Here is a 23,331-nt window from a genome sequence, read left to right as displayed (position 1 = left end):
GTTTTTTTGTCTATTCATGACTGGCACAGAATGAAACCTAGGATGCTTTAGTTATATCTTTACAATGTAGTAACGTTGCCTATTTTACGGAATACTTTTTATTTTGAGTCTGTTTGCTGCACTGTGCTATTAAAAAAAAAATAAAATTCTGACATTCTGACAAAGATTAAATAAAGAAAAAGGAACACTTTAACAAAGTAATTGCACAAACCAGAGCAGTTTTATAGTCTTCTGAAAGTAACTTCCAGTATTTTCTGGGTATTCCATTTGTAGAAACTCTTTGCCCCCTTGAGGGGAAGGAAGTATAAATGGAACAATATTGGTATCTAAAAGCTTAATGGTTTTATTGCTGCATTGTAATGATACTAATAAACACCTCTGTCCATGACCTTGGAATTTATAGTGCAGTGAGAAAGATTTATTGACATGTAATTTGGAAGAAGAATGGGATTATTGTGTAATTACAGTATGTGGTTATTAAGCATATGTACTTACATACTGTTTATCCCTGTTATTTCAGGACCTTCAGCTGTGTTTCAGTTTTCACTTAAAAAAACAGAAAGACTTCTTGGTAAATCTAGTGCCTGGGAGATCTTTGTTATATTATTGGGTCAACTACAAAGTAACTTTGTTACCTTGGCGTGTGTAGAGGGGATCAATAGATCTTTAAAACAGCATGTGATGTTTTTAAAGAAATGTTCTAAACCCTGTTTTTCCTAGTAGTTTAGATATGAATGTGTAGAACTTTCTGCTATACAGGTTCTTGATACACAAGCTCTTTATACATAGATTTGTTTCTTGATGCTGTTTATTTAGGCTATCTCTAGGGTCCCGTCATTTTTTCACCTTAGTTTTTCCCATGATCTCCCTTTCTATTGGTGTGAAGCTAACTGTGTAAAGATCTTTATGTTTTCTTGTGAAACCGTATGTAACTAACTCTGAAATAACTACTGGAGTATAATTAAGCTATTAGAATAGAATTAAGTATGTATTTTAACTGGCATAAAGTTAAAGCAATGGATGCATTCCTTTGCAATTTGATCCCCTCTTTTGCCTACATATAATATAGCGCCATTGCCTGTTTTCTGTGTAATTTGGTTATGAATTTAATTTGGCAGTCTATTTTAACTAGGTATTTGATGATGTTATCTTCTTTTAATAATTAAAAGCATGAAAGCTCTTCAATATTGTAGCAAAGTAACAAACTAATTTTTTTTTATGTTGCCTAGATTTTTCTTCACTTTTACAGTGTGCATTTATGCAAAACCCACAGAAGTTCTTGTTGCATGTATCTTTTTACTGTCTCAGTTAGAAGGACTTAAAATTGTTTTTAAACTTTCCAGCTAAAGTAAACTCACCTTAATTGTTGTTCATGGGGGGGGGAGAGGGGGGGGCCTTACCTTTCTTTTGTTTGTGGCCTATACAGTAAGTAATTAAGTGATTTAAAAATTAGGAATTTAAGATTCTCAATTCTAAGTAACAGTCCCAAGATTTTATTTATAAATAGTACTTTGCTGATGTACAAGAAAATTTCTCAGGTGTGAGAATGAAGAAATAAGTGTTTTTTCTTAAAAAAATCTAATGATTTACTAAAATAATTTTTTGTGTGGTATCACCCAGTAGGTTTCATAAGACATATATATTGTGGTTGCTTCTATGGGTGATTAAAGCAGATAATTTTCCAAGTTTTGTACCATCCTGGTGTCATTTTATCTTATACATAGAAAACATAGCAAAAGTAGAAAATATGAATAATAATTTAATTTAATAGTTGCAGTGATTTATTGCTGTCAGTGTTTACCATGTCTTCTTCAGAATCTGTGTGTGCCATGCTCAGAAAAATGTATTCCTTGTTTAACGTTTTTGCTCTTGATTGGCACTTGGTCTGACACAAAGCATATACCGAAGAAATGGAGGCACCCAATCAATATGCCTTTATAGCACTTTGGTCTCCTTTCTGAATATTGAGATGTAATATCTTCAAAGATTTTCAGCAGAATGATTTAGAAGTTGCCTTTTATATTACTTAAATTCTCTTTTACTGTATAAGTTCTTCCTGCTAAGAAGACTACTTTTCAGTTTTTAGTGAAGGGAGAGATAGGGGTGACCTGTATAAAAGACTAGACCTTTTAGTATGAAATTACACATTTATCAATTCATTCTTATTTTATTGAGCTTTAAATAGTAAAAGGGATAAAGAGAATCATGTATGCGTGCTTTCCCCCTGCAGATACTTCATGCAGCAGGATGTGGCTGGCATAATATTAAGATAAAATATACATGCACTAAACAGCATTTGGGGCTGTCTGTGGAAACACATACACCTGAATACAAATGTACAGTTTGGTCAAAAAACAATGTTTGAATGTAAACTGTATAGAGTGATAAATCAGCCAAAGCCCACGTCAGTGTTAGCGCCATGTTAAAAAAAGGTTTGTCCAGTTCATTAATTAAAGAATGAACTTTAATTAAAGTTAAAATTTCTTTAATTAAAGAAAACTCAAATCTCTTGCTGAAGCAAGATCAAAACTTTTGGTATCATAAATTGACATACTTGGCATTGGCCGTAACTGCTTAATGTGATGGCTCAGAGTAGTGCGCTAGTGTCTGGTGGGGTTGTGTAGCAGACTCTCCCAAGAAGGTGCTGCAGAATGACCTGCGACACTAAAACACCTTAGCTGGGATCATCAATATATTGTGGTCATGGACAGGTGGATTTTCTTACTCAGAACTGAACATTAAGTTCTATTAAAAAAATTCTTGAAACTATTCTAAAGACTCTTAGGATTCCCATTTTTTTGAACCAGTGTCTGAAATGAAGACATATAGCCAGTGTACCATAATACTTGCTTCTTAAATCAGGTTCTGAAGCAGAATGCTGTGTAATTTAACCTGTCCCTGATGACTTTTTAGTCAGTGTCCATATTGCCATTGACTTCAAATTGTATGTCTTTTTAAATAAACAATGGGAATGAAGTTGTGGTTATTTTATTTCTGGATAACATTCCATTGTCATTGTTAATAATTTTGTTGCTGCTGTTTCTCCTTCTTCCTAAATTATCTGTACTGTTACAATTCAGAAATATTCCAAACAAATTGAGTGTTGCAGATCCAATGGAAGAATAGTTTTGGAAAGCTTGATATAGTCTCTTCCTGGACTTAGAAACGTCACTGGTAATGCGAGATCATTAAGACCAGCAGGACATGATCAGAGATGAATGGTTTGAGCCCAGTTCACTGATAATGAAATGCAAGAAACTGGTGCAATACATTGTGTCATCATTGATACCCAGCTGCTGCAGGGCTGGGTCTTGTCTAGTCTGCAGTTACTCAAGGTTAGGTATTGCGGTGGCAGAAGAATTTACTGTTCTAGGGAGAAAAAAGAAACATCAGTGCTGAGGTGGCATGTCAGAGGCGAACGAGGAGTGAATATTCATGTACTCATGCTACCATACATGTGATTCCAAAAATTTATCCTCACTTAACATCAACAGTTTTTCCAATACGCGGTGATAAAGCCTTAGTTTTTCTAGAATTGTCTTTGTTCCATTAAGGTGGTATAATTCTCTGCAGCTTTCCAGTAATACTAACATAATTCACTTAGCTCAAAAGATGATAAAAATTTCTAGATTATCATGTGCATAAATTTTATTATGTACTTTAACATTTTCCAAAACATTGTTTAAAAGTAGGGCTTAATTATTAACTCTGATTGGATTAGTGTGTGTCTGGAAAGCCCAGTGCATCTTGGTGTTCAAAAGGGGGTCCCTGAATTTTTCAACTTCTGTTTCTCTGAAAATGCCAAGTACCTAGGTGACACATTTTAACACTAGTAATTTTGGTTGCTAATATTAACGTTCCTTGAGGATCGAGCTGATGTGTGGGCAGTTTATATTTTGTGATTAATTCATATAAAAACTTTCACAGTTTTGTTTAGTTTTACATATGTTGAAGCTGAGTGACTTGAACGTGGGGTGTCATTTCTGGAAGAATTGAGATGATGTGGAATTATTCAGGAATAGCTACTGTGTTTAAATTAATAAGCTCTTTTAATTCACAATAATGCTCAGTGACTTCATAAAGCACTTTCAGTCATCCTTTGCTAACCATTTTGAGCTAATGCAATTGAAAAATGCATTCTGGGTTGATCAGAATAGATTTCCTCTTGAGAAATAAGTCAGTCTGCATTGTAGCACAGAGATATTAAACCTAGCTTTAATTCTTTGAGGCACTGTAATCCAGCCTGAACCACTCACTGCAGGTAAAATGCTTGTGGTACTTAAGCTTGCTTGATGTCTGAGCGCTATGCTGCAGTTAATAAATGAACTGTTGTCTAGACATATATAGGTTGTGCCATTTGCTTTCACAATGTGAGTGCCTACAATTTCAAACAACTTTTGTAAGTAAAATATCTTGCAAGATGAAAATGTGTGCATTTTCCCCATCCGATCCATTAAGTGACTCTGGAATAAATTTTTATTGTATCACAGCTGCTTTTTAAGACACCTGCACCATCTTTTAGCTTATAATTGTCTTTAGATGATTGCTTGACATTTTTATGATACTGTTTCGGCTAAAGCTGCTAATACAGTTTGTGCTCCAGTATTATCAAGGTTTCTTATATAAAACAATCACAAGCAATTGTATTTGACATTGTTTCAGAAATGTGAATATATGTCTGCAAGTATCCCTTCATTCACCAGTATTTTGTGGGTTATTTATTAAAATCATTATTGTTTTGCTTAGTAGACCCGCTTGTGCTCTGTTACCTCATTACACAGGGCACTTTCAAAGACATGAAGAACCAACCATTTTGTATCTTAGATACACTGTGATCTGTAGAGTATGTTTAACTGCTTCCATGCTACTTCATGTACTTCAGAGAAGCGCCATCACGTATGTCCTCTCTCTGAATGCCAGCATATGAAAAGATTGCCACTCGCAGGGTGAGGGTCCAGTACCAAAGAAGTTAAAAAAATAACTGCTTTTTCTGCAAAGCAGATACAGCTCACTCAAGTGTCTTCTTAAGTGCTCATGTTTTTTTTTTCTAGAGAAGTTTAAACAGCACATGAAAGCATTTGTTGTTGAAGGGATGTTGTGGGTGGTCAGCCTCAGGTTGGCTTTGCTTTACAAGGGTCAGTGGAGTTAATTTCAAACTGTTTTAAGACACTACTGCAGCCACTATGTAACACACAGTGAATCCAGATATAGTAAGTTGATAGTGCAGTTTTGTTGCCAGTTGAGAAGTGTAAATCTATCTTATTTGTTGACATGGTCTAAATGTATATCTTAGATGTTCTTTTTTTTTTTATGTATTGCTAAGAAGTCTAAGGGTTTCTTTTTAATTCTTTTTTGCCACAGAAACTTTTTTCCTGACATTTTTAATCTCATGTTTGGCTAGAAGTTTCATTTCGAGTTGTTCTTGATAGTAAGAATTCTTTCCAGGAAACATCCTGTGGAAATTCAGGTGTGTAGTTTGAGGTAGTGCAATTTGGTTTGCATTGCAGTCATGCACACTAAAAATACAGTCACCTTTAAAGAGTAATGTAACTTCTTGTACCTTTCAAATTTCAAGATGCAAGACTTCTCTATGTTATCTATAGACTGTCTGCTGTGGGGCATTCAGAGACCATCCTGAAGGTTATATAATGGGAAGTATGTTTCAATTGGTGCAGGAATGGATGCCAGTTAAACTTTGTATTCTTTTTTTCATCATGGAATTTCATTAGTTATTTGTGTAGGACAGTTTTTAGGATGTATTCAGTGTACAGATCTTTTAAAAAGTAGTACTTTGCATCTAAATGAAAAAATATAATCTTAATCCTGAAGACAAAATCTTTAATTTCATAAATTAGTTCATAATACACATAGAGCAGTATATTTGCATGTCTTGTAGTTATGTTGTCTCTGTGTTGATTTAAATCTAATTTAGTAAGCAGTTTGATCTGGGTTTAGCTGATCTTGGAAAATATGCTCTCTGTATAAATGTGACACATGCTTTGCATGAATTTAAAGTGTATGACTGTCATCATTCGCCTAGAATGATTGTCCATCTGTTACCTTCTGAATAGAGTGGGGTTTTGTGTGTAAAGAATGACAGTGTTAAACTGATTTATTTTTGTAACTGATTTTGAAGAAAGAGATTCCTCGCTATAAATCCTAAGCTTGTTAAAAGTATTTGTGGGAGGACACAGCAAACCTACATCCAATGAGGTTTTTCTTCAGTGCTGTCGGTTACTTGGTGTTCTCTCCGATGAATGGGTTTTCATGCTCAGTTTATGGGGAAAAAAAGCCTAAATCTAAAATCTCTCCAAAGGGAACTTCTTTTAAGGATTCTGATGAAAACTCAACTGATCTATGAGATTTTGGGTGACTGTAGAGGAAGAAGTGCAGTGATGTCTGAATTGGCACCTGAATCCTCAACGCTGGAATTGAATAGATAACTGGCATTTTATGGAATGTCAGTAAATTGGAGTTTGGCTTCTAAGTTGGTTCAGAATCACTTGTGCTTGAAAGCGAAAGCTCAGCATCTTCATAAAACTATGTGCAGACATAGTAGGTTTTTAAAACCTTCATTCTTCTTATCATATTTAGCCTCAACTTTCTAACAGTTGTAATTGTCCACAGAAAACATTTCAAGATAAATGCACTATCAGGTTTTGAAATTTTCTTATTTTTGTAAATACTAAGACCTGGGGGGCAAAATAAGGGCTATATTGTGGATTAAGTGAAATATCTGAAGCCTGTGTTTTTTTGATAACTGAACCTGAAGTGACCTTTCTCAGACACAATTACAGAGCTGTATGTTTTTCCTTTAATTTCATCAGGGGTTTAATTAGTATACAAATAAAACTTCCCTTATCTTCCTTTCTACCTAATTGGCTTGTCTTCGCTTATATATGAAGAATGTGAAAATGGGCTGTAATTAGGGTGACCGTGTTAACCTTTTTTTCTCAAATGTACTGTTGCCTAAAGGCCTCAAGGCCTAAAACCAGTGCTTTGGATTATTGCTTTGCAATCACTATGGCTCTCCCACAGGTTTTCTCATGAGCAGAAGGGCTTTGGGTGCTGCAGGTTCCCACTGCTTAACGGGATCTTCATTCTTCTCCCCAGTAAATGTTTATTGATTATCTCACTGCTCCACACTCAGCCTGCAACAACTTAATATCAGGTGACAGTCAAGAGAGTTCTCCAAGTAATTAGAGTAGAGCATTGAGGGAACAATTAGGAGCAGAGTTATTAAACTTGATTTATCCTATTCTCTCCTGAACACTTTCTTGGATATCAGAACATCACACTTTCACAATCTACCCTGGCTGAGAAATTACTGGCTAACCTGCTGCTTATCATTGTTGCCTTGCTGCCTTGAGGCACACCCTCTTGGTTTCAGTCACTCAGCTGGAAATATTAGAGTCCATAAAGTTTATCAAGGGTTTTAATTAGATCAATCTGAAGAAGGAAAAAAAAGAGAGGCTTACCAGCCATTACTTTAGAATACTCCACACTGTATTTGAGCAATTTCCAGGCTTGACTTTAACCCACAGTAGCAAGGAGCTTCAAATGAATACTAAACCTGCTTTTAGAGAGCTAGAATCCATTTACATTTTGCTTAGATACTGCAATATTACTGATAAGTAAAGTCTGAATCCTTTGGAGATTTCTGTAAATAACGCGGAAAGTTTTGAGTATAATAAAGCAGCTCTACAGTCAGATATTTGATTTAATCATTTATATATTGCTCTGTCAACAGCTAGTGTGGCTTGCTGGCCATGCCTCTCAAAGACTTAGGCCTGCATCCCTGTTTTTGCTTCATTAATAGGCCTGCACTTGCAATTGATGAACAAGATTAGTTAGCAGCTCCCAGATTTTGAGACCTTATAGGTCTTTCCACCATTTGTGGACAGTGATGAAAGCTTTATGCAGGAGCAGACAACTCTTCAGCCCCTGTATAAGGATAGCTATCTAATAAAAATGAAATAAATATGCACCTGTCTTTCTTCACTCATTTAGACCACTAGAATCTTGGAGCCAGACACTGTTCCAGCAGCCTCTACATCAAAAGTTACTTGCATCAAAATCACCTATTTTACATCGTCCAGAGCTCAGTCCTGTGATTGCATCTTAAAAACAGGCTTTTCAGTCAGGTGGGAAAGTGGGTGAACAAAGTATTGGCACAAGAAACATTCTCTATGCAATACATCTTGTTTGTCAAAGGATGGGAATATGGTGGGAGGGGACCCAGTTTTCAGATCTGTTTCCTCAATGCTGACTTTGCATAAAACAAACAGTAAACACAATAAATGGAAGAAGGTAGTGTTCTTTATTCGTAAATTAAAGATCACTCCTTTGATCCTTGCTAATCCACGTCTGGTTTCTTGGAAATAACTTTTCTGAAAATCTAACAGTTCACAAATCTCGTTGTCCAAACAGGGCATTGATAGCTGTTGGTTTATTGGGTAGAATTTCTGAAAGCAACACTTCTGGTTTTGGATATCTTCATGCAAATAATGCAGTGGAAGAATAAGATCTGTGTGTTTATCTTTTCTTAGGTGAAAATCACATTCTTCATTGGAAATAATGACATAAGAGGCAGAATGGAGTTATTCAACCTGCAGTAATTTAAGCAAGACTAATATTAATATTTCTCGAATTTAGAGTTTCTTAAATAAATTCCTGATATTTTTTTTTTTTTTTTTTTCCTTACAGTGGTGATTAATCTCAGCCTAGATTTTTTAAATTGCTGAGCAGAGAGTTCAGGTGGTGGTGCTGTACGTTCCAGTTATTCTGTTGAAATAACTGGTTGCTTTTTTGTCTTCAGAAACGTTTGAATAAAGCTTAGACCAATCCGCAGATTTCAGTTTATTTTGCAGGTTTATGCAGTTTCATGCTGTACTTTATTATTTTATAGAAATTTTCTCTAGCATATTGTTTTTTGAACTGCCTTTGAGTCTTGGTTAGGTCTAAAGCTTTTTCAAATGAATTGAGTTTTCAGTGCCTTCCAAATTTTTATCAGCCTTGTTATATACTGGTTTTAATACATACCTACAGCATAATACATCATCTCTGTCTTCCACAGTCCAGGTCAAGTACCCCTGAGTACAAATTATGCCAAACATTCTCAGAACTTTAGCAGAAGACATACCCATAAATTTTGAAAACAAGGTACAAGAGCTTGGTCTTGCAACCGTGCAGCCTTTTCTATCCTATGAGTTTAGAATCTGACAGGGAATTTACATTTTGTAAAATAATGTTTATAGCCACCTATTATAATTTTTTTCTAAAAAGGCAATTAACAGCTGTAAGTAAAGTGTAACATTTAGCAAACTATGAAATCATATTATTAATACTGCAGTCTATAAAAGTATTGATTATCCCAGCAGAAAGGAGTAGCAACTAGCCAGGTTCTATATTAATTAGTTCTGTGTGCTATTTGCCATCTATTGGATTAATCTGAATTGATTTAAAGCATGTTGTGTGAATTCTAAGCTAAAGAGAAACATTAAAAGAATACACATACTATTTTGCATACTGGAAAATTAATGTTAAAATATTGAAAGCACCATAAAATAGTGATTTATTCAAGATTTACAGCAAAACTGTTTTTAATACAGTAACAGAGAATGTTAGATTCTTATTCTTTGAATCTTGAAATTACAGAATAGGGCAGAATATTTAAATAAATGATACTTTGTTTATGCTCTTTTTCTCTGAATTTTCTTTAATGTTCATTTTAAATTAAGTTTTGAGACTGTACTGTTTTCTTTAATAGTGTACTCTTGATTATTTCTACTGTGTTTAGATTTAGTATTTCTAAATATAGTACATGTAACATAGTGTTTGATACCTGTTTGATCAATGGATCACTTTATTTTATAAAACATAGGCAATATACTAAAAACTGGGTGGTTCTGAGTTTACAATGTTTTTGCTACAGAATTCATAAAACCTTAGTATGTAACGGTCCATATCTATTCACAGTCTGTCTGTTTTCCACTTTGTTTAATAGCCTATGGCATAAATTGAAGTTAATTATTTGGGCTGACAAGTAACTCTGCTTTCTGTCTGCTTGCAGAGACTCTCCGAGGCAAAGATGGAGCTGAGAAGAAAAGATCAATCTCTGCATCAGCTCAATAGACTTCTTACCCAGCTGGAGCAGGACAAGCGTCGACTGAAAGAGAGCATCCGTGATGCAGAGAGTGCCCTCTGCATGGCAGCGAAGTGAGCGCTGGGACCTTGGGGAGATCACTTAAAACGAACAAAAGATCAATTCTTACTTTCATGCACAGGGTTTTAGCCCTGGCTAATGTAACGCTAGAAAACAAAAGTACATCTGTCTCTCTTTGAAATTCAGTGATAGTCTTCTAAAAAGAAAACTATTAGTTCAGGATACTAGACAGTATGTTCTCTGTAGTTATCCCATAATAGTGTTCCAAATTCTGGGTCCTGAAATAGCATGGGAATTTTTGTTTGCTAATTATCTTACTGATTTAACAGCATCTCTTTGGCAGATACCCGACACTGTTTATTTAAGAAATTATTGCTTTTTTTCCTCTCTATTTCCACGTCTTTTTAGAGAGATACAGTTTATTTATAATAAATACAGAAATGTCGGCTACATGACAGGTCTTAGCTGTCAAAGGGTCTGAAAGTTGATTTTGGACCTCGTCTTATCTGTGGAACAGGGTAGATCTTTCTGCTGATCTTAGAGACTTTTGGATTTAGACATAAAACCTATGCCTTTTTATACCATAATCATAATCTTGAAAAGATTGGTAGTCAGAAGTGTTCATTGACTTGAATGAGATTATTACTAACCTCTTATGGTCATATAGTCAGATAAAAAGATAACTCTTTGTTATCTATTACTCTTACTGTAGTATGTACTTCAAATATTGTTGGTCTACAGCGAAGATTTGAAAAAAGTTTAATTTAAAATTAACATTTCTCATTATACATGGGATACATTTGATATCAGAGGACAATAGCCTAGAAACTTTAACGAGTTTATGCACAACTGAAATAATGTCATTAATATAGTTACCAGTGAAATGTTTAACAAGCTAATTAAAATGACAAATGTTACTTGGTATGAGTGTAGTAATGAAGATGCGACCTGAAGAATGATTTGCTCGGGAAAGCTTGTTCCTTTTCACCCTGCCCCAACCTGTTTTATGTACTCTCATAAAGATCATTTCCTATGGCCCTTCTTATATTCAGAAGAGGTTATTTCAGTGTGAAGTGGTTTTAAAATTGGTTTTATTTCTGTGTATTATATCAGTTGTATATTAACGAAAAAAAACCCCGTACCATTTATTGTTCTACCAACTCTTCATAACAAATGTCTTTTTTTAACCCTTTGGAACATAGGAAGAAGGTGAAATAGACTTCACTTTTGTTCAGAAAATCTTACTTTAATACCTTTTCCATAAACTGGGTGATTGTAAGAAATACATGGGTGTGTTTCAGGTTCTTTCCTAATCTTTTGTACTTTAAAGGATAGCAAGATGGCTGGCTCATTCTGAGAACGGCTGTCTTGATTGTCTTGCGGTGATAGCCAGCAGTTCTGCTCCTCTTTCCTCCAGAGTAGGAAGCAGTTTTAATAAAAATGTCTATTACCCTGGGTCCAAATTTCCGTCGAAAATAATTCCATTTTTATGATGAACACCTGAGAATATGCGAGAAACAGACTGACTTCTGCGTCAGTAACTAACTTAGAAATTAATGGTATTGGACTGGCTCTCTAGAACTGACTTCAGCCAGACAGCTAGCAGTCACTGCATAAATGAGGCCAGCAGAGAAGCATGTCCTTGTCAATATAGTCCAAATAAAGGCAGGATCTTGAAAAGAAGAAAATCTATGTAACAGCTTTATTAGGAGTGTAAAAGCCAGTCCTACTTTTCTGGCCGCCTTCCTGTATTTGCTGTTGGGATAGTATAAATAAAGAAATGAGGAAGCAGTAGTCATTCCAGGCAGAACAACGCCGTGGTTTTGACTGGAGAAAAGGAGGCGCAAGGGTGATCTTGTCATTCTCTGCTACTACCTGAAAGGAGGTTGTAGTGAGGTGGGCGTCAGTCTATTCTCCCCGGTAGCAAGTGATAGAACAAGAGGGAATGGCCTCCAGTTGCACCAACAGAGATTGAGATTGGATATTAGGAAAAAATTCTTCATCAAAAGGTTTGTCAAGCATTTGAACTGGGTGTTCAGGGAAGTGGTTGAGTCACCATCGCTGGAGGTATTTAAAAGACATGTAGGTGTGGTGCTGAGGGACATGGATTTAAAAGACTTGTAGATGTTGCACTTAGGGACATGGTTTAGTGGTGGACTTGGCAGTGCTGAGGTTAACAGTTGGATTTGACCTTAAAGATCTTTTCCTTTTCCACACAAATATATAATTATGTGACTTCTGTTTTAGGAACTGTAAGAGCTCAAACAAAATATTCAGATAGCTAGCAAGGTTAAAGACAGTCCTGGAATATTAAGGTGTATCAGCTTTTCTGGCATAGATGCCATTTGATTTTCTATGGTGTTTTGTTGGTCATGCTGTTCGGTTCTCCTTAGTCAAATGGTATTATGCAACTTTAATTCCATTTCTGACAATTAATCAGATGGGACCAAGGGTTTTTATGGCAGCATAACTGATCAAAGCTGTCTTTCTTACTGAAGCCCTAATCTATGGAAAGGCATGAAAGTAGTATTCCATTGTCTAAATTTCTGTTTCGTAAGGATAGGATCCTTAACTGGACTTCTTTCGGAGAAGAACCAGTGGAATGTTCAGGTTTAGAGAAGACAGGAAGACATTCATGTAAGAGCATAGTTGTTAGGCCCATAAAACTGGTGAAAAACATAGAATCAGTCAGTGTTTCCCAGTACGAATATGTAATATGTTCCTGCTAGAGCCTGGACTCGAGTCAACACGCCCTTTCTAACCAAGACTGCAGATTTCTTCTCCAAGAACACGTTCATCCACAACAGAAACATCTTTCATACAGAACTGTGCCATGTACTGGTTCATGGACAATTTTTTAGGATTTGCATTGGAGATATAAAAAGGAAAGATACAAACATAACAGTTTGAGTCATAAACTGTTATTTTTTAAAGAGGTGATGGTTATAAAGTAGCAGAAAATTAATTTCTACATCAGTAGAGCTTCACTTCAATTAACTGTGGGTTTTTTTTTGTTGTTGTTTTCTCTCTTGTAATAGAGACAAAGAATTGATTATTAGTCAAATGAAATCTGTGGAAGCCACTCTTCGTAAGGTAAGAATTTGAAGTGTTCCCTTTGCACTTGTATTTCCAAACACATTGAAGTTTTAGAACTGCTTATTTTCGTGGAAGTAGGGGAGTAGAAGTTGTTGAAAAGCAACTTCCTTTCCTTAGAGTTTAAGTTTCCACCTTCAATTTCTTTAAAGTTAAAAAACTATTCATATTTAGTGAAATAAAATACAATTTTGTAGTACTCTGACATCTTATTCTTAATATAAAGTTTATTATAAAATTCCTTCCCTCAGCTTTGCACTGTTTCTGATTACCAAATGAAGACTATTGATCATCCAAACAGTTGGTAATTGCTGCTAACTCTCTCTACTGAGTAGAGTGGAGGTCATCTGGTGAGGTCACATATGTGGTGGCCTTATGACATTTGGCTTTATCCATGCTACTTTAATCTTTGATACATGATAAATACAATAAGGAAAAGACAGTAAGTAGTAAGCTGTAATCAAAAACTTTCATGATACATTTTTAAAAACCTTTTTTAAATTGAGTAATAATCTTAAGTTGTCTCTTTGACTTGTACTATTTTGCCCTGGTATAGTATTCTTTGAAGGTTTAACAAAGCTGTATATATTAATTACGGGTGTTGTTTTGAACTGTAGCTCTGATTGTTTTGTAACTGTTCTTAATCCAGAGCAACACAGAACAAAAGTGGGTTTATTACCTTGGAGTGTTAATTTCCCTTATAACATCTTGAATTCCCAGCAACATGGAAATCTACTCCTTACTTTAGTTTCTGTTTCCCCCAAAACTACTATCAACTGAATTTTCAGGTACCTTCTTCAAATTTCTCTGTTCTCTAATGTTCACAAAAAGTGACAGTACCTAAACTGTGTGCTTTAAGTGTTGCAATCTGTGCTATTAGGTAATGTCTTCTTAGTGTCACCACCTTCACACTCACTTCTTTCAAGCTTGGAAAATGTATGCAATGCAGAAAATGCTGTTTTGTTACAGTAACATGTACATGTACATGTACATGTAACGTCCTTGGCCTTGAGAATTTATTGCAAGTTTACTTTTTGATTTAGAAAGCTGTGCTGTATATGCACAAGGATTGAAATGTTTGGAGAAAGGTCAAGGGAAGTTCACGTGCTTAGCTTTGATTTTTCTGATGCAGGAAATGGATCTAGGAACTGCCATCTTTCTTTGAGAATGTTAGTTACCACACCTGCTTCTTAGTTCTTGGTGTACATAGTTGTTAGGCCTAAATCGCATATTAGTGAGTAGAAGAGTAATTTATCCTTTCTGGTTTGTCAACCTAAAGAGTGAAGAAAACATAAGAATTAGAAATGTCAGGATGCTTCTTTCAGCGGGAACTAAAAAGAATTGATTGTAAATCATTCATAATTTGACATATCACCTCTCCTGGAAAAATAAAGGGAAATTATTGATCTTTGTTTGGGAACTATCTGAAATGTAAACCCTACATCATAATGGTAGCTAATTATCTAACATTAATGAATTTGGCTTACATGTAAACTATCAAGTTTACATTGTTGTTCTTAAAGATTTTCTTACACAGTGAAAAATCAAAACATGATGAAGTAGATGAAATACTAGTAAAGGAATCTCAAGCCTGTCTTTTTTGCTGTAGAAGTTCTGGGAACTGCTTTTGTTTTCAAAAGAGAAATCAAAAGAAAATGCATAAAGTTCAGAATCATCTGGAGCTGAACGAATATTACTATTAGCTGCAGGTACATTTATGGGAGTTTGAAATTGAACATTGTGGTATTTCTGCGTTGATGTATTCATGAGCAAATATCCACAAAATTCCACTTCATCACTTGCAGGATCTGTGTTATCAATACATAATGCTAAATTTTTGCTTATATTGCTCAGAGGAGTTTTACAGACATCCTTAGTAATCTTAGTTAGACTCAAGAGAAGACAGTGTATACTGTTATCCATTAAAGTGACCCCATTCTTTTCTGTACATTTTCACTACAAGAATTCCAGAAGGTAGCAGTGTAGGTACTGGATCATCTGCCTTTGGTATACTTGAGCGTAACATTCAGCAGACAAAGCAAGAAGCAGCACAGCTGAGGGAGACAATCTCTGTGCATACTTCTAGTACAGCTCTAGACAAGGGATCATTTACAGCACTTACTGCCCCCTGTGACTGGATGCAAAATCTAGTGTCCTATATTTGGCTTTGTCAACAAGTGCTTGGGTGTGCTTTTGCCCAGAATGATTCTTTTAAGACCATTTCAGAGCCACCTTTTAAAATCGTCATGAATATTTGTGAAGCATAAATGTTGAAGAACTTTAGCATATGCTATGCTGAGAGAGAAGGTATTTTTAGCAGCTAGTTCCATATCCATCATAACCTGCAAGATATTCTTTAGAAGGTTATTTTTTGTCTTATCCTGGGTCTTGTCATGTTAGCTGTCTTCATCTGACTCCTGGAGCTGGATAATTTGTACAAGAGTTCCTGATACCATTAAAATAAGAGCTCTTTCTTGGTTTTTTTACCATCTAAATATTGAAGACAAATATCGAAGTGCAAAGTGAATGTTTTACCTAATAATAATAACAACAACCACCAAAACAACACTACCAAGGACAACAAAGGACCATACGAGTTTTATTGTTGTTGTTTTATTGTTGTTTTTTTGGTTTGTTTTCTTTCATTTGGGTTCAGAAAACAGATGCTTTTTTTCCTCTTTCCCTCTATACTTAGAGAGTTTGTGTTTGTGACTTGACCAATTCCTTTAAAAAAAGAAAAAAACTCAATGTAAGATGCAAAATGGTAAAAAAAAAAATAAATCTTTGCTGGAAGACTTCTTAGAAGAAAACCCATCTGTTTAAAGTGCAAATGTAGAGTTTCCTGAGAAGTCTTCTCATCAAGGGAAAAAGTATTTAAGTAAATGTCTTATTTAAAGAACCATCTGTGGTCCTTTTTTCATGTATGAAGAATAAATGATTTCTTAAAACACTTTCAAAAATTATTTTTGTTATAAGTATACTCTTGTTATAGTTGTTGACAAACTTTATTTCATTATTAATTTCTTATGTATTTTTTTAATACTGTTTGCGTAAACAGAGTAAAAAACATTAAATCTGTTCGCTCTATACAACTGAATTCCTTAACGTGTGTAGATAATGACTTACAAGTTATGGTAAACCCATTAGTGGAAGAAATAATTTTACACTATCTCTGCTAAAATCTTCAGATTTCCCTTTGTATTGCTTCTCAGTTTAAGTGTTTGTAGTGGCTTAGCCTTGGCCAGCAGCCAGATGCCACCCAGCTGCTCTCTCACTCCCCCTCAATAGGGCAGGGGTACAAAATAGGGTGAGAAAGCTTATGCAGTGAGATAATAGCTGGGGAGATTGCATACCAGTTACTGTCACAGGTAAACCAGAGCTGACTCGGGGAAAATTATTTTATTTATTAAAATAGATACGGCTAGTGAGAAACAAAGACAAAAAAAATTAGCGTCCATCCACTTATTAGGCGTAGCTTCACTGCTGGCTCGTCTGCCCATGCTCAGAGGTGTAAGGTGGGGGGATGAGGGGCAGACGACTGCACTTAGTCCATAACTCTTCTGTGCTGCTCCTTCCTCCTCATACTGTTTCCCTGCTCCAGTGTGGGCTCTCCATGGACTTCAGTTCCTTCAGGAACTATCCACCTGCTCCAGCATGGGGTCCTCCGTGGTCTACAGTGTGGATGTGTGCTTCTGTACAGCGCTGTCTGTGGGTTGCAGGGAAATACCTAATCCAGTGCCTCAAGCACTTCCCCCACCACTTCTTTGCTGACTTTGGTGTTCGCAGGGCTGTTCCTCACCCTTTTTTTCCCCTCTTCCTCTGCTGGTTTAGTAGTTTTTGCCCTTTCTTAAATACATTTTCACAGAGGGGCCACCATCATGGCTGAGGGGCTCAGCAGTTGCCTGTGGTGGATCTGTTGAAGATGGCTGGAAGCAGCTGTGCCCAGCACAGGGCAGACCCCACTGCCAGCGCCTGGGCACCTACACCTGATACAGTGCTGTAACTGCTGCTTCTTCAGCCTCCCTAGATCCCTGTTCTCTAAACTCTGCCTGTGCAAAACACCACCATTGGAAGTCATCCAGTGAGTCAGCCCTTACAGAGACAGAAAATTGTTTCTGTTTCCCATTGTACTCTTCACTGCTAAGGTCTTGACAAGCTTTATGGGCTGTCAGAGTTTTCAGCTTGTCCCAGCCCTGGCTGCTTAGGATTTGGCCATTTTAACAGGTTAATAAAATACCGTATCTTCACAAGCTTAGACTGTTAGCCACTACCCTGTGAGGCTGATGAGCTGTGATAATGAGTCCATAAAAACCTCAAAATATCCTCCGCCAAAAATCATTTTCCCAGTACTGGTTAGCAACCTACTCATTCTGATATTTTGGGACAGTTAAGAGATCAAAGCACCTACCCACTGTCCTCCTTTCCTTTTGGCACCTTATCAGAAATATTCTTCTTTATCCACTTCTGTAATGCACTTCATTTCTGCTGATTGAAAGGTTCATACGCCAGCTGGCAGAACAGCTTCCACACAGACCCATCAGCAGTCGCCTTGAAATCCTTCCACTATTGTGTTTTATTGCCTTGCTGCTGCTCCCTTTCCACCCCTGTTGTCTTCTCCGAAATGTCCCTAAACTGGCTATGCATGAGATTTGGGCCCCACAGTTCTCTCAGTCAGAAAAAAAATCTGAACATTGTATGATCCATCCTGTTAAATACTTGTAAAATACAAAGACAAAAGTGTCTTTCTTTATCCAATTTAATGGTGTTTTTAAAACAGAGACAGTTGGGGATGGGGTGAGACCACTGAAGACTAGAGAATTAGTAATGAGGTAGCATTAGATTGCTTTTTCTCACATGGCCCATAGCAATAAAATGCATTGTCTTATGCTGGTGGTTTTATGGCCTGTGAGAAAGAAATTTAAAATAGGTATAAGTCCATATACAAGTGACTACATCAGTAAAACCACTCAATGTACGTGTCATTAATTGTTAGTTTCAGCAAGAAGACCACAAACTGATCAGGCCCTGAAAAAACAGAACATTTATAAGGCTTAAGTTAGCTGTCACAGTCAGTCTTCAATAGGTGTGACCTGATACTTTCAGGTGTACTGATCATCCACAAACGGGGATCTTTAGTCTATCATACTACTTAGTTATCTCAATAATGATGTAGAAGCTCTTGTTTTAGAGAGCTTAACTTGCAAATTTTTCCCGAGCCAAATGTCAGTCCCCAGGCTGGTTCTTCTGTGTGTTCAGACACATTTAACAGAGTGAAGCCTGCTTAGGTGTGTGGTCAGGGTTTGCTCATCACTGTCGTCCCTGGTTGTTTTAAGCTGTCCCTGTCACAAGGCTATTGATACAGTGTATGTGCAATAAAATCAGAAAGAAAACCCAGTTAGAATATTAAAATTCTAAGTGACTGCTGTGTTAAGTTTGTAGTAGGAAACAAGCTATTATTTCTCTGTGCTAAGAAAATCTGCAGTAACAAGATTACTTTTTCTCCTCTTCCATCTCACATTAGCATATCCTCATTTAAATGTTTATGAATGACTTTTGTTTCGCTCCCTAGTAATCTGACTTTCTTGATCCTTGTTCCTAAAGATCAGTTGTGCAGGACATACAGGTGTTAGCACAGCTGGCTTGCTGATGACAACTCTGTCCATATAGCTGTCTAGTGTGTCATCACTCATATTGTTCAGTGTCACTCTGACCTAGCCAAGCTAAAAATGGTACTCCAGCTCAAGAGGGATTTAAAAACCTTGACAAACTAAAGATAAGTCATTGCCGAATGTCATACCCATGTGCTTTAACTGTTCTTATTTTATATATATATCTAAATAACTAATCTAATTTCAGGGTGCATTTGTCTTTTTTTTTTTTTTTTTTTTTTTTTTTTTGAGGCTGAATACTTTGTTGTAGTTTGCCTTTAGTAAGGAAAAATCCTTGTTTGGAGAACTGAACTGTGGAATTACTGAGTACATTAACTGTTATTTTTTCCAGACATAAGTTCATATTCAGCCCAAGGTCACTGAAATCCATTTGTAGGGGATGTATTACAGTGCATGTCCTGCAACTATAGTGAAGCTTAGGTGCAGTGGTCAGTGTTTGCAAAGAACAATTCTGGATCAAATTAACATGTTATTCAACAGAGAATGTAGCGTGTGTATATAGTAATATGAGAAAGCTTGAATTAAACTTATTTCACTCTGAAAATCAATTTCCAGAAACTTGATTAGTCTTTAAGGTGGGGAAAAAAAAAAAAAAAAAGGAAGCCAAGAATACCCAAAATGTCAGTTTTATGGGCTACATCTCCTTACACAAATGCTGTTATGTAGTAATTAATGTTCCTTTAGAAGCCACCTATTAAATGGCTTGTATTGTAATTAAATATAGATTTGCATGTCAGTAATCAAAAAGGATAGTCACTAAATATGTATGTTAATACAGATATTTTTAGTAGATTTTCAATTAAGTGAAACGCTCGGTGTACCTAATTACATTCACGTATGGCTACCTGCTACAGCAGGGTATGTGCAAATGCTATTTAAAAACTCCACTCAGAATTCCGACTCTTGGGTTTGGAAACGTATTCCTTGTTACAATGAAACAATATGCAACAATCTGCCTCCCTTTAATGGACACTCAAACATAACTGTGATGGCCATTTAACAAGCACTCATCCAACTGTTCCATGTAGCTCGTTTTCCCTTTCCCTCCTATGAAGTGCTGTTTTGTCTAAGTAAGATACATTGTGATTTGGTGTAGTTTGGTTTGGCCTTCTTGGGGATGGGGAGAGGTAGAAAAAAGAGTTTGAGGGGTTTTTTTTGCAGTTCAATTGACTGGTTTGGTTCCCAACGTGATTCCTCACCTGTTTCACTTTTTAATTGCGGCTATAGTTTTCCATTTTTCAGATGTTTGATTTAAAGTGCCTTCAGTTTAAGCAATGCAATCTTATCACAGGCAGTTTCTCTGCTTCTGGAGTGGTCCTTGATTGCTGAAAAATCCTGATGGAAAATATGCCTGTGATTATATAAGCCCACATTCAGTAAAATGTATATACATTTTTTGAGTGATTTCCTTATTTTTGGAGCAGACTCGGACTCTAGTGTTCATGAGCATATAATACTAAAATATTGTTTCTTCGATCCAGCATGATGCTTTGGTCTAAACTTTTTTATGGTATGAATGTCGCATGTGCCAGATCCTTCAGCCAGTCTTTTTAAGGGAATACAGCCAGTCTGTATTCCCTTAAAGGGCTAACACTTCAGGTATGATCACTGTTTTCGAGAGAGCCCAGACTCAGGAATGACAGTAGAAAGGTCATCTGTGTTGGCAACTTATCTGAAGCACTACTGTTATCAACACTATTCAGTACTATTGTTGATGCAATTTCATTCATGTATATTTACTTGTATTTTTTAGTATAGAGTAAGAGAACATCAACAAGCCATAACTAAACATTAAAAAATTAGAAAGTGTTCATGAAGAATTTCATTCTGTTATTCAGTGTACATCCTTATTATTCTCCTTAGTTCCATGATCATTTGTGCCACTGTAACAAAGACTTGCCCATTCAAATAAGTTACTATATAACTTACCTCTATTGAAGTGCTTCTCATTGAAGGTGAAGGACTACATTCAGTAGATGTGCATGTCCTTGATTTGAGTGATAAGACTTCCATTGCACATACTGCCCTGGAGGTGTGGACATTCTGCAGCTAATCAGCCACATATTTACATGGCTGTGGTCAAGACTAAGATGTGGTTTGCATTTGAACTGCCTCCTTCTATTTTAAAAAGTTCTAAAAACATTTTTATTAATTATATGTCACATGCAGAGCACATAACAGTGTGGTAGAAACCATTTTGCTTGGACTCTTTTAGAAAGATTTGCATAACACATTTTAGCTTCTGTTATCTCAGCAATATGGTCATCTCAAAGTCAAGCAAAGTCTCTGCCATTCATGTATCACCAAATCATTGCATCATTGTGGTTTCTGTTTCACTGTTTAAATTGACTATGATATGCTATGAAAAATAGTGGTAGGACTAATCTTGCTTTCTTTTCACCGTAAGAGAGGATTGAATTAGGCCCAAATAAGGAACTAAAATCTCAGGTCAGACAGTAACCAGGCAAAGACGTTAGGGAGGGCTAAGCACATCTTAATACCATTTATAACTTGCTATTGGAATAATTGGACATAACAGCTGAAACTATGCGGAGGAAAAACAAAGGAGTGAGCAAAGAAGTGGAGTGTAGACAAAATTATTATTATCTCTGATCAGCAAATTTTTAAGATAATTTTTGGACATGTAGAATTAGCCCATCAAATTCTATGCCTTGGTTCAGTCAATAATGTAACTTCAGTTTATTATTCAGTTTCAGCTTTAATCTGAGTTAATCAGTACTTTATTGATTTTAAATTGAGTGGCTATAGTGTTGTCTTCTATGTTGCTCTCTTAATTAATTAAAAAGTTAAACACTGTCATAAGTCACTTTGCTCTTTTGATTTAAAATGTTTTGAGTCTTGTACTAGAGTTGCGTGAATCCATTTGTGCTTTCGCCTGTTTCCAGACAAACAGTATTTATGTAAGGCTAAACTGAAAAATCTGATGATACTTAGCAGCCTGCTGTCACAGTACTTAATTACGCTCCACATAGAATCACATCTGAAACTTTTCACAGTCTCTGCCTAAATTATGTTTACTAAAATCAGAAATAGCCAAAATCTTGACTAACATTGGATATAGTTTCATTTATGTATTTTTTTCTCTCTATTAATTTTTGAGTATAGGGAGGTGGAACTGGTTTTAGATGTTTTTAATCATTGCAGTAAGCCTGATTAGCTGATCAGGGTTTTTTAGGTGACAACATTAGGTCTCTAGCCTAAGGAGACCTCTCAAATAAAATAGTCTTGCTTTAGATTTCATGTGGAGAAAAAAAGAAATGTCATCAAAGACAGAAAAGCTGTGAAACGTGCATCATAAAGCTTAACTACATACGATGTTTTTTATTCCTGTCAAGTTGCCAAAAAAGCCCCTTTAAAAAAATAAAAAAAATAAAAAATTACCAGTTTTACTTTTGCCTCATAGTTCTGTAATTTGTGTATGTGAATGCTGCGCTTACTTCCTTGGAAAATAAGGAAATAATCACAGTCTACCAACTCCTGTCATTATGTTTCAGAAGCTCAAAAAGCAAATAGCCAAGAAGTGATGAAATCAGTTCTTAACTAGGTTTTCATGTAGGTATGGCCTATCCAGCGTGATTCTGCACAGGCATGGCTGTTATAGCTTTCCATTCCTTGAATAGGTAGTCAACTTGAAGACTGTTTTCACTGTTAGTGAAACAATGTAATGATAGTTGTACACTATCTGCCCAGTCTTTTTGTTCTTGTACTTTTTCCTGAACCCTAATGAGTATTTTTCAAAGGAAAACTCTAACTTCAGTTTCTGTTTCTCAGTATGCATGTCAATAATGGGATTAACTCTTTATGATCTGTTTACAAACACAAAAAGTTTTGGGATTGTTTTTTTAATTGTGAATTTTCATATCAAATATCATTCTCTTTAAGGAGCTAATATGTGCTTTTCTGGTGCAGTGATATTAATGTCACGTTTACCACAATTCAGCCAAATTAAAAAATACTTTTGTATTTCATTGTGCAGTGAGTATCAGGCCCCAGTACTGAAATGAAGGGCTTGAAATTAATAGGGTTAAAAGGACTTCCACTGTGTGTATTGTGTGTGTATTGTACCTACATTGCTTATACATTGTTTTTTTCCCCATAGTATTAGCAATCTGCTTTTGTACTTTGACATACGGATTTCCCTTGTGAATTTTGTCACAGAAAAAAGAGAATCATCAATATCGCAGTTAAACTTGACTTTCAAAGCTAATAGTATCTCATTTGGGGGCTGAAATTTAATAAATTTTCTTTGATTCTGGGTGAGTTTTTAAACATCAAACAATGAATTGGCCAGGGTGCAGTAAAATATTTAGATCTATTGACTACGGTTCAGAAGGGTAGAAGGCAAAACACTGGTGGTTTGATGTTGATAAATTCTTAGTACCT

General features: G+C 35.9%; 1 protein-coding gene across 1 annotated transcript in view; it reads left to right on the top strand.

Moving 5' to 3' along the window:
* Positions 1–23,331, top strand: part of CCDC171 (coiled-coil domain containing 171) — a 148,426-nt gene that overhangs the window by 78,296 nt on the left and 46,799 nt on the right. Inside the window, exons 21-22 of the mRNA XM_030470913.1 lie at positions 10,073–10,218; positions 13,204–13,258. Coding sequence (XP_030326773.1) covers positions 10,073–10,218; positions 13,204–13,258 — 201 coding nt within the window. The remainder of the gene's footprint in view (positions 1–10,072; positions 10,219–13,203; positions 13,259–23,331) is intronic.

The sequence above is a fragment of the Strigops habroptila genome, chromosome Z (assembly GCF_004027225.2).
Source record: "Strigops habroptila isolate Jane chromosome Z, bStrHab1.2.pri, whole genome shotgun sequence".
NCBI classification, from domain to species: Eukaryota; Metazoa; Chordata; class Aves; order Psittaciformes; family Psittacidae; genus Strigops; species Strigops habroptila.
Note: the sequence above shows the minus strand (reverse complement) of the source record. Positions and strands in the feature narration are given on the sequence as shown.